At 42.1% G+C, this 12,976-nt stretch overlaps 1 protein-coding gene across 1 annotated transcript; it reads left to right on the top strand.

Moving 5' to 3' along the window:
* The first annotated feature begins 1,640 nt into the window (after positions 1 to 1,640).
* OTC (ornithine carbamoyltransferase) lies at positions 1,641 to 6,144 on the top strand. The gene is made up of 5 exons (XM_010072458.1): positions 1,641 to 1,766; positions 2,441 to 2,494; positions 2,600 to 2,749; positions 3,819 to 3,956; positions 5,967 to 6,144. Exons 1-5 carry the CDS (start codon positions 1,716 to 1,718, stop codon positions 6,024 to 6,026), a joined length of 453 nt encoding a protein of 150 aa, XP_010070760.1. The 5' UTR covers positions 1,641 to 1,715; the 3' UTR covers positions 6,027 to 6,144.
* The last annotated feature ends 6,832 nt before the right edge of the window (positions 6,145 to 12,976 follow it).

The following is a 12,976-nucleotide window of genomic DNA, read 5'->3' as shown; positions in this document are numbered from 1 at the left end:
ACAGCAGCAGTGTACCAGTGGTAGCATAAAGCTTAGCACAGGATATAAAAGAGGCTCCACTAGCACACACACAGCTTGGTTCTGCCTTGTGTATGACTTCTTCCATTAGCTAAATGTCTTCAGTAAGATTAGCTCAACTATGTCCACTCTATACAGTAGTCACTGCAGATGTGGCTTTGCAATTTGCAGTGCATATTGAGGGTCATTATATGGACATCTCCAGTACTTCATATTTTATCTGTAACAGCTAGTAGCTTGGGAAAACAGAGAAAAATATTTAGTATGCACTGTGCTTCTTTGAATGGAGAGTAGCAGCTGGTAATAAGGTAGAAGTTATTTAACACAGCAGTATATTTGTGACTCACTAGTCAGTGCTTTGAGCATTACAGGCTGTGATGTCTATTTTTAAAAAGTAAGACCAAAAGAACGCAGGGCTGTCTCATTTGCCCCTGGCTGTGTGTTCATGTCTCAGCTATCACTAAGCCCTAGCTGGAAACAACCCCTTAAATAAATGCTTTAGTTTGGCCTTCTCCTAGCAGCACCATTGCTAGGAGTTCTGGAAGGCCTTTGAAAGATCCTTAGAGACCTGCAGAGCTGTAATACTTCCATGTTATAACTTCCATGTCCACGAAGTCTGCTTTGCTCTCCTGTAAATGCCCTTGCATCAAACCCTGACAATGAGCCTGCAGCTAACAAACTTCAACTGAAAAAGCAATAGTTTCACAGTAGCATAGTTTAGCCTTTAAACTGTAGGCAGCGTAGGACTCTGTTAGGTTTAGATTTCAAAAGCATTTTAATGTAATTCAATATTTCAAGTCCTACTATTTTTGACTTAAAATTGTGGTCACTGGCAGAAATGCCAATAACTTTGTTCTGGAACAACTTCACGACTATTTGTTTAGGAGTAGCTGCTGCCAGGAGAGGAGGGGATAGTCCCAGCCCTTTTCCTGTTCAGTCTTCTGGCATCTTTGCTGCGACTGTCAGCAAGGTTGCCAGTTAGTACAGCTCTACAATGTGAATGCTTATCCTCTCTGACAAGCATTGAATCCTGTCACATGAAGTGTTGAAACACTGTCTGGCTTCCAGCTACTACAATGCAATTGTAGCATGGCCCCGTTTTGAACTAAGAATGAAAGGCTCTCCATCGTGCCTGTAGTCTTTTGAGACATGAGGTAGAGTTGTACGGAGCAGGCATACAGACGTATCTGGTTATGTCTTTACAAATTTTCTGGTATCAACTTAAGTACCTATAAACATGCATATTTAAAACAAGCCTTGCTAAAGTGCCTCAAATTGTCCTGCTCTGGAAATGTGAAACTCCTGTTACTCTTGTTCCTCCTTAGGCCTTATCTGTTGGTGGCTGAGGGCCAGAGTAGTTGCACATGTACAAGCTGCAAGTGCCATCACTTTCTCATCAAAGCTGCAGTACTTGGGTCTTCATGTAAGATGTGAGGGGCTTTCCCTCCCTGACTGTCTTGTAGCTGCAGTAAGTTCAACTAAAGCTATGGTCCCATGCAGATAGCATTTGAAGGTAGCCAGCCTTCTTTGCACCAGACTTGTCTGATCAATCCCTCCTACCTATGGCATCAGCTTGTTCAGCTCACCTGGAAAGTAACCTCAGGGCTGCCTGATTCACTTGTCAGGAGCACTATGGTGGGCTGAATGGGCTCACCATCGCCTGGATCGGGGACGGAAATAATGTTGTCCACTCCATCATGACGAGTGCTGCAAAGCTGGGAATGCATCTGCGTATTGCAGCTCCCAAGGTAAGAAAGCCGAGTGCGTGGAGTAAGGAAGGCAAACTTTGCCCATTCTCTTCTCAGCCACTTGGATAATTCCCAAAGGCTTCAGCAAGTGGTGCTTGCATGTATCTTGAGTGACAGCTTTCAGAACCAAGGTTCAGAATCCTGATTGTTATTTTATGCAAACCAGGAGCACTTCTACTGAGTCCAACTCCTGAAGGGCTGAGAGGAATTCATGACTGCAGCATAAATCACAGAGGATGATAATTCCATTTGCTACAATTCCCCCAATGCCCTTTCCACCCCAACAAAATGTGAAAGCTGTTTCAGATTGGTGGAAGTGTTGCATCCTGGTTGGTTCAGATTGGTGGTGCAGCTTTTTAGAATGCTTCATTGCATTACAATATAAAATATAAAACAAAGAATCAGTTTAGGAAAAAAATTAAATTATGTATAGGAATTTCATTCTGTAACTGTTGAATTATGTTTTTCTTACCTTATCAGAACAGTTTCCACCAGTTTATTTCCAAAACGAACTTTCAACAAAATCAATGTAATTTCCTCAAGTTTTACAGTTCTGAAAGACATTCCTCTTCCCATGGCAAGTGGTTCAATCAGTATTTTTCTAACCAGTGTTAATAATCAGTAAAGATCTTACACATATTCCATGATATCTTACATATAATCTCTTTTGGCAGGGCTTTGAACCGGACCTCAGAATAACTAAAATAACTGAACAGTACTCCAAAGAGGTAGGAGCCTAAGAAACAGTCTAGGATAGCAGTTTGAATTATTTTTGTTATAAATGATGTTGAAGTTCCTTGTTTTCCTGATCTTCCTTATTTTATTCACGTTAGTATGGTACCAAGTTACTTCTCACAACAGATCCTTTGGAAGCTGCAGACGGTGCCAATGTCTTAGTTACAGATACATGGATAAGTATGGGACAAGAAGAGGAAAAGAAAGAAAAACTAAAGGCATTTCAAGGCTATCAGATTACAATGCAGGTAAAAATTCAGATTTTGTTTTTTGCTGATGGTTTTACAGCTTGCATTTATAAGAATAAACATCAGAAAAACATAGGTTTTGTATTTCTGTGAGTGAGGCCGCAGAACAACGACATGGAAGCCTCCCTCCAGCTTGAAAACCTCACAAAGATAACAAAGTTTTGGTTGTCTTATACACTTCACATGCCTTAGCCTCTTTCAGAGCTTCCCAATGAGATCTAACACCAGAACATGACCAGTGCAGGAGAGCTAATCCTTTACTTCTTTATGACATTAAACCTATTTTTAACTTTGCATTTTCTCTTTGCTACTAGGAATGATCCTTCATTTTTTATTTAGAATGAGCAGCCCACAGATTAGCTCTTAAATGCCTGGGCAGCATTTGGGACAATTTTGTGTATATCTATCAATGAATAAAGCATTAAATATATGTCTTTAGAATCATCTAGTTGAAATGCTTATCAGCACAAAATCAGAGAAAATATGAAGTCATAAGCTATTAATTGTCGTAAGATAAAAAGGACATTTTCCTTGCTGATAGAATTACTGGTTCAATTGACTGTATTTTAACATAAGTTCACAAAATACTATTGACGAGTATGTCTCTGAACTGGCCTAACATGCTTTAATTCATTGTTCATTGTTATTAGATCAATATATTATGAGTGACAATATCAAAAGAAAAAAATTATAGCCCTTTAAATCATGGTTTAGTATGTTCTTGTTGCAGTTATCAATAGTATTATATTACTGTATGGCATTCCAATAAAGATTGCATTTTATTGATCCACTAGGTCACTGGATTTTCTACTCCCCTACTAAAGCCAGGAAAATAGGAGTAAAATTTTTACTTCTGTGAAGTCAGCACTGAATTACTGACTTAAATGGGGATATTCCCATCTTATTCACAGATGAGGGATTCTTTTGAAGTCAGTGGAATTCTTCTCAGTTAATCATCAAAGTAACTAGAGTGAGAGCTAATATAAAATTTATTAACCTTTTTCCTAGTTAAAGATTTAATGAATGTATTCACGTAGTACTTTACTTTTATATGCTTTTTGACCTACAGACTGCAAAATCTGCTGCTTCCAACTGGACTTTTTTACATTGTTTACCCAGAAAACCTGAAGAAGTAGATGATGAAGTATTTTATTCTCCACGATCATTGGTTTTCCAGGAGGCTGAAAACAGAAAATGGACAATTATGGTAAAAAAGGAAGAGAACAGTAGCTAGAGGTTAGGGTGAGCTTCTGTTCTGCCTTACACTACAGGCTTGGATTCAGCTTGGTTCCTCAATAAATAGTAAATGTTAATATATATGTTTCAAATGCAACCCACAGCACATCACAGTTTTGACTATAGGCAACATACATGTGTAGCACAAATACTTCTGGACAGAGATTGGAATGATTTTTATGATACTCTGCTGTTTATTGACCCAGTTTTTATCACTAAGTTAAATCTACAGTATAAACTGTAGGGTTTTTGGTATTTAAGTCACTGGGTTTACTCTAATGATTCACTCATGTGCTCAGTTTTAAAATACATTAAAAGCTGAGGTCCCAGGGACTGGTCTTGGAAACTACAATTTAAACTTTAAACTGCACTTAAAGACAGAGATTTTGCAATTTTCTCTCAAGAAATACTGCCACTGAAACCAATGAGAACTTTCCCTGAGAAAGTGCTGCAAAAGCAAAGCTCTGAAAAGTTGTGGAGTGGGTAACGGTGTGTGATCCATGGGAACCATGAGAGGACATTTGGCATTTAACATAAAGCATAACTCCCCTCTCAGCATTCCTAGAATTTCAGAAATTTACTGCCAGATCTCGGTAGCCTGTTATTTATTGTCAGCTTTAGAACCATCATGTTGACAAAAGCTAGTGAAAACTTTCAGAGGTGAAAAAACCCCAGAAATGGCATTGTCATAGCTCTCAGACGAACTCTGGATGTGCTCCAAGTGAATAAGCAGTTGAGTATTGTTATTTACCAAAAACTCTGATTTTGGACACAGTCAAAATTATTAACAAATTTGTGTTAAATTTATAGTTTCAGCCTTAAGATTACAAAAAGTGCTCATATTTTTTATTTTATTTTTGCAATGTTTCTAATAGACCTAAATACTACTTTTTCAAATAAAATAAACCCTTTACTTTGGGTTCCAGCTGCACATTTTTTCAGGGGTAAGAAAAATGTCATATTTGCATTTTATCAAGCTATAAAAGTCATGAATGTATGGATCTTGTTTATATATTCTTTTCTACCACTTTCAGCTCAGACAGCAAACTGAAAAAGAAATTATTTGCCCAGCTGTAGTTCCAAACACGGCTGAGTGCAGCTACGACATGGGTAGCAGCAGGGGGCTGCACAGCTATATGTTCCGTCCCCACTGTGTGCTTGGGACTACCCGTCCTGGTGCTGAAGGGAAAGGAAGGACAGGCAACAAGACCACAACCCCTAAAGAGCCCCTGTAAATCCAGTTCTGGGCCAAAATAACAATTTGCAGTCAGACATTGCTGTGAAGTTACAACAGTGTGAACCAGGTAGTACCGTGTCAAAACCAAGCAAGCATGGGGCTTGTTGTTTACACAGGTGTGGGGAGGATGGCAGAGCTGCTGCAACACCATGTTTCATTTAGCTGACATTCCCATTACTCTCATTTCACAGCCATACCTAAGGTCTGTTGGAGTGTGTTTCAAGTAGTAGGGGAGGGCAGGAGGGATAGATGACACGCTATTGACCTCTGTGAGGATTTTCCATGTTTTAGCAGAGAAAGCATAGCTAAACGGGGATCAATTTCAAAGTCCTTATTCAAGTATGGCTCTTACTGATGCTGAAATGCACAAGCAAGCCCATGTGCCATTTGGGTACCTACAGCATCTCCTAGCAGTAGCTGAGGATAGAGTATAACACACCAAAAAGTCCTCAGCATTTAGTCTAAACATGCTTTGTCTGAATTTCTCTGAGGCTGTCCGTTAATATATTTTGTCCGTACTGAGAAAACCTATCAGCTACAATACAGAACATCCTAACTGATTTGCAGCTCTTTCCTGATTCATCATCAGAAATTCTAGCAAATAAATCTAAGTGTGCAGTTTTTGTCAGGACAATAATTTTCAACACAAGACTTTAGAGATGGAAAATATTTCCCCCTTATTTATTTTTATGGAGTATCTGTTTCCAATGTGATTGGATTTTTTCTTTTTATTTCCTCCTCTAGGCTGTCATGGTTTCCCTGCTGACAGATTACTCACCACGGTTACAAAAGCCGACATTTTGATGCTTGGATTCCTGCCAAGAGAAAAATATTCCTCATCGGCAGAATATTCTGGTCTGCAAATACATAGATCTTCTTCAGAAAGGATCAAGGCAATGACTGATTCTTTAATAAAACAGTATAGTTACTGCATAATATTACATTACATTGGTGAAAATGTTCAAGACAAGAAACACCATTGCAAAAACTGCTTTTCATCTCCATGCTCCAAGTTAGCTATCTTTTTTAGTGATCAGCATCATGGAAAATGTTCCAAGGATGTACTTTAATGATTGGCTCTACCAGCATCGTAGGCATAGCATAGTCTACACATAGGTGTGTTGGAACATGTATAGTGTGATATGACAGACATAACCTTCTCCCTAAATCTCTCTGTTTAATTGCTGATCTGAGGAGGTGTGTGCAAAGAAAGCAGTGCTCTAGTTTGCCCTGGTTGCCTGCACTTCCTGGGCACCCTGGCTCCTGTTTTGGTCCTCCAGCCAAGCTCCAAATCCCACTCCTGTGGGACACTGAAAATATAGAGACCTTGTAAGTATTATATTCCTCCAGGACATTCTGGTGGGCCGGCACAGGAGGATATTGCTGCGGAATTAGAATACAGCAGCTTCCGCAAAGTTGGGTGCAGCAGAGAGAGATGGCTGGAAGGAACCAGTTCATTTTTTGTGCATCTCCCCTAGACCTTCACTCCTTAAACACTCTTGGCTAAAGGAACAAGTTTTCTATGTATTTTTTTTTTTTTGAAGCAAACATGAGGGGTACCATATAGATGGAATTGTATACGGCTCCTTTGCAGAAAGAATTTGCTGCGTTTTGTCTGGCACTGTAACATGGTGTATGTTTCAGCTAATCCTTCTCAGTAGTAAACAGATTAATGACATTTGTAGTTTTTATGATGACTGGATGTGTGCATTTAATTCAGGTAAAGCTTTGAGTACTATTAAAAAGCGCTTCTTTGTTGTTGCTGATTAGTTTCAAGAATATGTTGATTTTTTTTCCCTGCTATAATACTGGAAGAATGTCTGTGATTTTTAAAAAATTCTGCAAGTAGAAAAATGTATTTAATTCCTTTCAAAATTGGAGTTCACTGCTGAGCCATGGAGATCACTGAAGTGAAAATAAAAATACATTTGTTTATCTACCCACTTACAATTGATTCATTGTTTTTGCAGGCATCTGTGTGTCTCTTGTTTGAACTAACATTTTCCATTACAACATTACAAGGGTTCCAATAATTCAGTGATCATTTACACTTCAGCAGAGAACTTGCTGTGTCAATGATGGAGGAATAGGGTATATGCTAGAAATCAATGTTTTACTTCCCAATTCAGTATGTGGAGGAAAATGCACCCAATACAGTGTATTTCTTGTTGGTTTAGGTCTTGCTTTGTGAATTAGGTTCCAGTTGAGCAAGATACTTAAAAGTATGGTTCCTCCTCTTGGAGCTAGTGAGCTAGCTGTTCTAGTGCTTAGAATTGTAGACATTCTTACTAACCTGGTTTTAGTGCAATCTGAGAGTAAGACAACCCATTTTGCTAGTCCTTTCATAAAAAACACATTAATTTCAGTTTTATTGTGTTGAGTTAATGTACTATCAGTGAAGTCAGGCAGATTTATAATAATTAAGCTGTTTTGTTAAATGTTTCACAGTGAACAGATTAACAATTATCTGCTACTCTTTTGCTTCTCTGTGCTCTGATTAGAGCTAATGTGCATCTAGGTTATTGCAGACTCTTTTTATACCTAGAAATCTGAGCAGGATGCCAGACATTTGAATCCCTGTGACATTTTTAAAACACAAATAGATCTGCTGCGTAGCCCATGAGCGATGGAGTCCATCATTTCCAGGGAGGTAATTTCATATGGTTCTATTCCTCTATGAACATATTTGGCAAAGGATGATAGTCCTTGCTCTGTCTTGCACAAACTGGTCACACCATCAGCTATTCTGATGCTTTTTAGAAGTAATAAGTGGACTTAATGCACATGTGCAGAGCAACTGACCATTATGTAGAAGCATTGAACGTGCTGCACATTTCTGCACGTGCAATATCCAGTTTGTGTGCTGGGAGCCAGACACATCCCAGCAAGGCAGATTTACTGAATACGTGCAGGCTGTCTGCACGGTGCATGCAGAGCAGATCTGATGCTTCCTAGAGGCACTGGGTTGGTACCAAATAGAGGTGTACATTTCTGCCCCAGGGACCAAGAAATACAGTGCCCTGAAGGATTCCCATTCCACCTGAAGGGACTTTCACTGCCTCCCCACACAGCAGAACAGCGCTGCAAGGCTTAATCCACTTGCGCATGTTAAGCATCCTGGGATTGCTGGGTAGTAGCTGTGGTAGCCTGCAAGATATTATTATGCCATCCAGGCTCCTCATGAATTCATTACTTGACTTTACAAGTGATGACTGCAAATGTGGTGAGTAAAGGAAACAACAATAATGTTGAAAGATTTTCTAGGGGAAAAAAAATTGTTATCAGCATTCAAAGGGCTTGAAACAAATGCATAACAGGTAGCAGTCACTAATAGCTTACAGTGTTTTTCATTACCTTTATTATGCTTTAATCAGGAGAAGTGCTGTTTTCATTGCTGAGTGCACTTGAAGGATAGGGTGTTGTTTTCTCTGTCTTTATTACAGAGAGGCTCCTTCCTGGCTCATCCTGATAGCCTAGACCTTCCTTCCCCAAAAGCCCCATTTTTCTGTTTGACCTAGAAAATAGTCCTGGGCCAGTTTGGGTCTCTCAATTCGTACCCGCACCTGACTCATTTAATAGCTCCCTGCTCTGATGTCTCACCTTCACACCTTTGTGGTGCTGTGTGCTGGTCCCTCTCCAGGACCACGCATTGGCAGGGGCTGCTGCCAGCCTAACCTGTCACCTACTCAGGGGCACAGAAGAAGGACGGACCCCCGTGCCCTGTTCCTTCTCACTGTGGGGCTGATTGTGTACAGCCACATCCAGACCTCGCGCACAGCCAGGCACTGTGGTTGTGGTGTGTCCCCAAGGGGATATATGCATGCTAACCTTGGTGCCAAAAGGCCAACCACAGCTCCAATGCTAGTACTGGACCTGGCTTTGATATGACCAGGGTTGGTCTGATCCCAGCTGAGGCCCTGGGGGAGGATCAGGGGCCCAGAGATTACTCCTCTAATGTCATTTTAAACAGCCGAGGGTCTCAGAGACATCTGCACAGGCCTGGCAGATGTGGCACAACACTGATGGGGAACTCTGAGAGAAACTGGTGGCCAGCAAGGACATCTTACAGCATCCCAAGTGGCCCTAGGTTCTGTGCCTTAGCACCCTACCCACTGCCTCAGTATCTTCGTGGTGTTTTAGGGGATTACTGCGCCTAGAGTTAGAAATGCAGGATTGCTTCTTAGCAGTTCATGCACTCTGTGAGCACTGGTTCTGCAGCTTGTTACCGGCAGTGGTGGGATTCTTTGGTTACCTTTATGTGATCATCTGAAAGTGATCTAACATTAATTAGAGCTTCATCCGAGAAAGAAAGGCAAAATGCCATTCTACAGTTTTCTCACGGAGTAAGAACAGCATTTCTTCCCCTGCGTGCAAAGCTAAAAGACAGAACTGGAACTACAGCAGGTGAGAAGCCTGCAGAAAAAAATTAACAAATAATTAATATATCTGAGAATATGAGGCACAGTAACTTAGAAGGGACTGAGTGGGAGCCTCGACAATCAGGATGGAACAAAGAAAAGTAAGAATTCTCAAACAGAATTAAATATTTTATTTGCACCAGCTTACATTAGAAATGACACTGTAAAAAAATCTACAGCAGATTTACTCACTGTCTGGTAGCAGAAGCCGTCTCCTGTGAGAAGGTGAGTTGCTAAAAGGGAAATACAGGAACAATCAGATGAATTAAATAGCAAGGAGGCACCCAGGTTTGGTTGTGTGAAGTCCTCCAGAACTCTTAAATTAACGTTTACCCTTCATAAGACAGGCCAGTAAGTTAATAATTATTTTGCTGCCTTTCAAACTCTGCAAGAGGGAGGAGGAGCTGCATGAAGGTCTGAGCGATGCATGGAGCTGATTGTTCAGTTTGGGGAGAACTTTCATGACTGACTTGAAGCATATTGAGCTTAGTTTTGTTTTCCAGGAATGTGTAATACCAGTGGAAAGTCTGAAAAACAGACTGCACACCAAGGGAAAGGTTTTTTCTTTCTTCTGGGTCTCCCATTACTCAGTTAATCACTTAGTTAATGCACTGAGCAAATAAACAGTGCTTTTTTGATTATTTTACCACGGCTATTTAACCAGCTGCCTTTCAAATGCAGAGCCCAGAATTTCTGGGTCTTCCCAAGGTTATGTGTACAGAGACACTTCATAAGCCACAATAAACATTTTATTCAGCCCAGGATTTGCCATCATGACTAATGAGATACAGCTATTTGCAAGGCTATTTGATTCTTACACAATCTTGTTACCAACTCTTTGAAGAAATCCCAAACCTTTGTGGCCTCTGTAAATGCTGATGATCCCTTCCATGTGTGCGCATGTAGAGGATTTTTCTCTAGGGACAAGCAATCTGAGGTGACTCCATTCAGAGCGCAGATCTTTCACAACCACAGTCAAAGCATGGCCTGACCCTGCCAAATCCCTTGGAAAGCTCCTTGCGGTCTGCATTGTATGTTAGAGGACTGTTGAATTCTGCGGCTCTCTAATGGGTCTGTTGTAAGGGGATTGGAACCCATGCAAAGTAGGCTCCAACACAAGCATAACAGATCTAGAAAGCAGGACGAGCATGAAAATTGTGAACTTTGCTGATCAAAGTTTCTTAGTTCAGCCAACATTTAAGTCCAACTGTGAGGAGCGGCAATGATAGCTGGAAAAGAGTACTGAAGTGAGGGCAGGGCAAGTGCAGGTCCCAATTAGTGATTTAAGCACAAAATAGTGTTCTTTGGAGGGCGAAAGCTAAACTTACACAGGTTATGGGACTTTCACAGGTCCCTCTCCAGCTCATAGCCAGCAAGTTCAATGGCGTCCCACCTGCCTGACCTCTGTCCTCTCTGGCATCCTCATCTGAAACACTCACCCACTGTACCAATGGGAGATGGATGTTCACCACGGGACACGCTGTGGTCCCACTCCTGGACAATTTGGCCTACTGCACATGGAGGAGCATGCCATGGTTCCCTCCCTGCTCACATGCCCCAACTCCCCATTACAAAGCCGGGTGTATGGGGCAGGTTGTGTAGTCAGCTCCCAGCCAGTTTGCTGTCCCAGCCCTGGGAGGTGGGAAGCCCCCTTATCCCCAGGTACAGCACATAGGATCCACAATCCCCTGCATGCCCCAGTGTGGTGCACTCGTTTCTGAAGGTAAAGACCAGGCTGATCACAGTAATGCCAGCTCAGTGATGTTAAAACACATGGTTTGGGGCAGCCCACACAGCACAGAAAGCCGTCTGTCAGAAACTGGGTTCTGTTGGTGGCACGAAACAGAGGCTGTGGCCTTTCCTATCCTGCTTCCTGTGCTGTGCCCCAGCTGGATTCGACCTGGGTGTTTACTGTGCTATAGGGTTGTGTTTGACAAACTGCCAGCTACTGCTCCCTGGGTTCTCCACCAAAGCTAAGTGCTCAGGGCTGGCTGTTGCTCTTACTTGGGTAATAAAGAAAGAAAACCTGTGAGAACCTGAAACAAAGAGACACGCCAGTGCACACACAGAAAAATTACGCTACTGAGTTCACATATAGGCAGATGCATAAAAGCCTTTTCTTACGTGTCCCCACAGGGCTGTAGAAGACCTGGCTTAGAAATTCTGGTGCAAGAGTTTTCTTCTCACATGCTGCCCGCTACCAGAGCAGCCTGCTGTGCTTGCTGGTAGTGTGAGGATGGGATCTGTACCACTCTGATTGCCTGGGAGGCTCTCCTGCATGCCTGGGGCACGCTCGCCCCATGGGCAGGCTTCAGCCACAGCAAACCTCTTGCTGCTTCCTGCAGACTCCTCTGCTTGCTCTGTCCCACTGATGGGGTGATCTGTGCCCTGCACCCTGCTGTGCTGCCAGGGGGCTGGGCTGCCCCAGAGACCCCCTGCCTGGCACTATGGGGCTGAGCCCCAGCCCCACTGCAGCCTCAGGAGGGGGAGGTTTGCACCCATCCTGCAAACCCACCAGCGCAGTGCACCCAAGGACAGTACCGCACAGGTGCCGTGTTGCACTTTCCCTGGGCAAACTAGAATATTTTGTAATTGGTACAGTTTGAAGGAAATTTGCTTACTTTGGGAATTTAACTAATTGAAAATAAATGTCTCTCAGCACCACAGAATCCCTGCATGAATCACCAGTGGGTTTTCAAGCCCCACTCTGCAGCTCAAATTCCTGACTTAAATCCCAGAGCAGTTCTGTTGTGTTTCTGAGGACCAGAAACTACAGGGTGAATGACACACGCACCTACCCGGGGGCCTTCCCTGTGGGCTCCTCTGGGGCACAGCCAGCTTCAGAGGGAGCCAGGGCAGAAACCATGGGGCGGGTTTGAAGTACTTTAAACTCAGACCGCCTTCAAGCAATAAAATATCTTAATCCCAATCCAGCAGTTACAGAATGCACCTCACGTGGTGATCTATACATATGCCTTGTAGGCATAAAACCCTGTAGTGCAGAGTTACTGATAGTACGATCTACAAAGGCAGAAGAGAGAGCTTTCAGATGCCCCTCTCTTACTCTTCTGTCCCATGACACAACTGGGTCTTTCTTAAATCCATTTGTAACCCTGAATTTCCTCTGTTTTGTGTAATCACAATGCCCCATGTTTTACTTTAAATTACTTATACATTAGTGCAATAGGAGGAATTTTTAAAAGCGTAGCCAAGTAATTTGATTTTGAGGAGTGCTCTGGAGGAGACAAGGTAGACACATATAATTTGTCTCCTACCAGCTTTATGAGTCCCTCTCTCTCAGGAAAGGTAACAATTCCACCCACAAATAATTCCATT

This window comes from Pterocles gutturalis, unplaced genomic scaffold (assembly GCF_000699245.1).
Source record: "Pterocles gutturalis isolate BGI_N339 unplaced genomic scaffold, ASM69924v1 scaffold9352, whole genome shotgun sequence".
NCBI classification, from domain to species: domain Eukaryota; kingdom Metazoa; phylum Chordata; class Aves; order Pterocliformes; family Pteroclidae; genus Pterocles; species Pterocles gutturalis.
This window is presented reverse-complemented; position numbering and strand designations above follow the sequence as displayed.

Coding starts and splice junctions, on each gene's coding strand:
- OTC (XM_010072458.1), top strand. CDS start 1,716: ATGACGAGTGCTGCAAAGCTGGGAATGCATCTGCGTATTGCAGCTCCC. Junction 1,767..2,440: donor TGCGTATTGCAGCTCCCAAG/GTAAGAAAGCCG, acceptor CTCTTTTGGCAG/GGCTTTGAACCGGACCTCAG. Junction 2,750..3,818: donor GCTATCAGATTACAATGCAG/GTAAAAATTCAG, acceptor TTTGACCTACAG/ACTGCAAAATCTGCTGCTTC.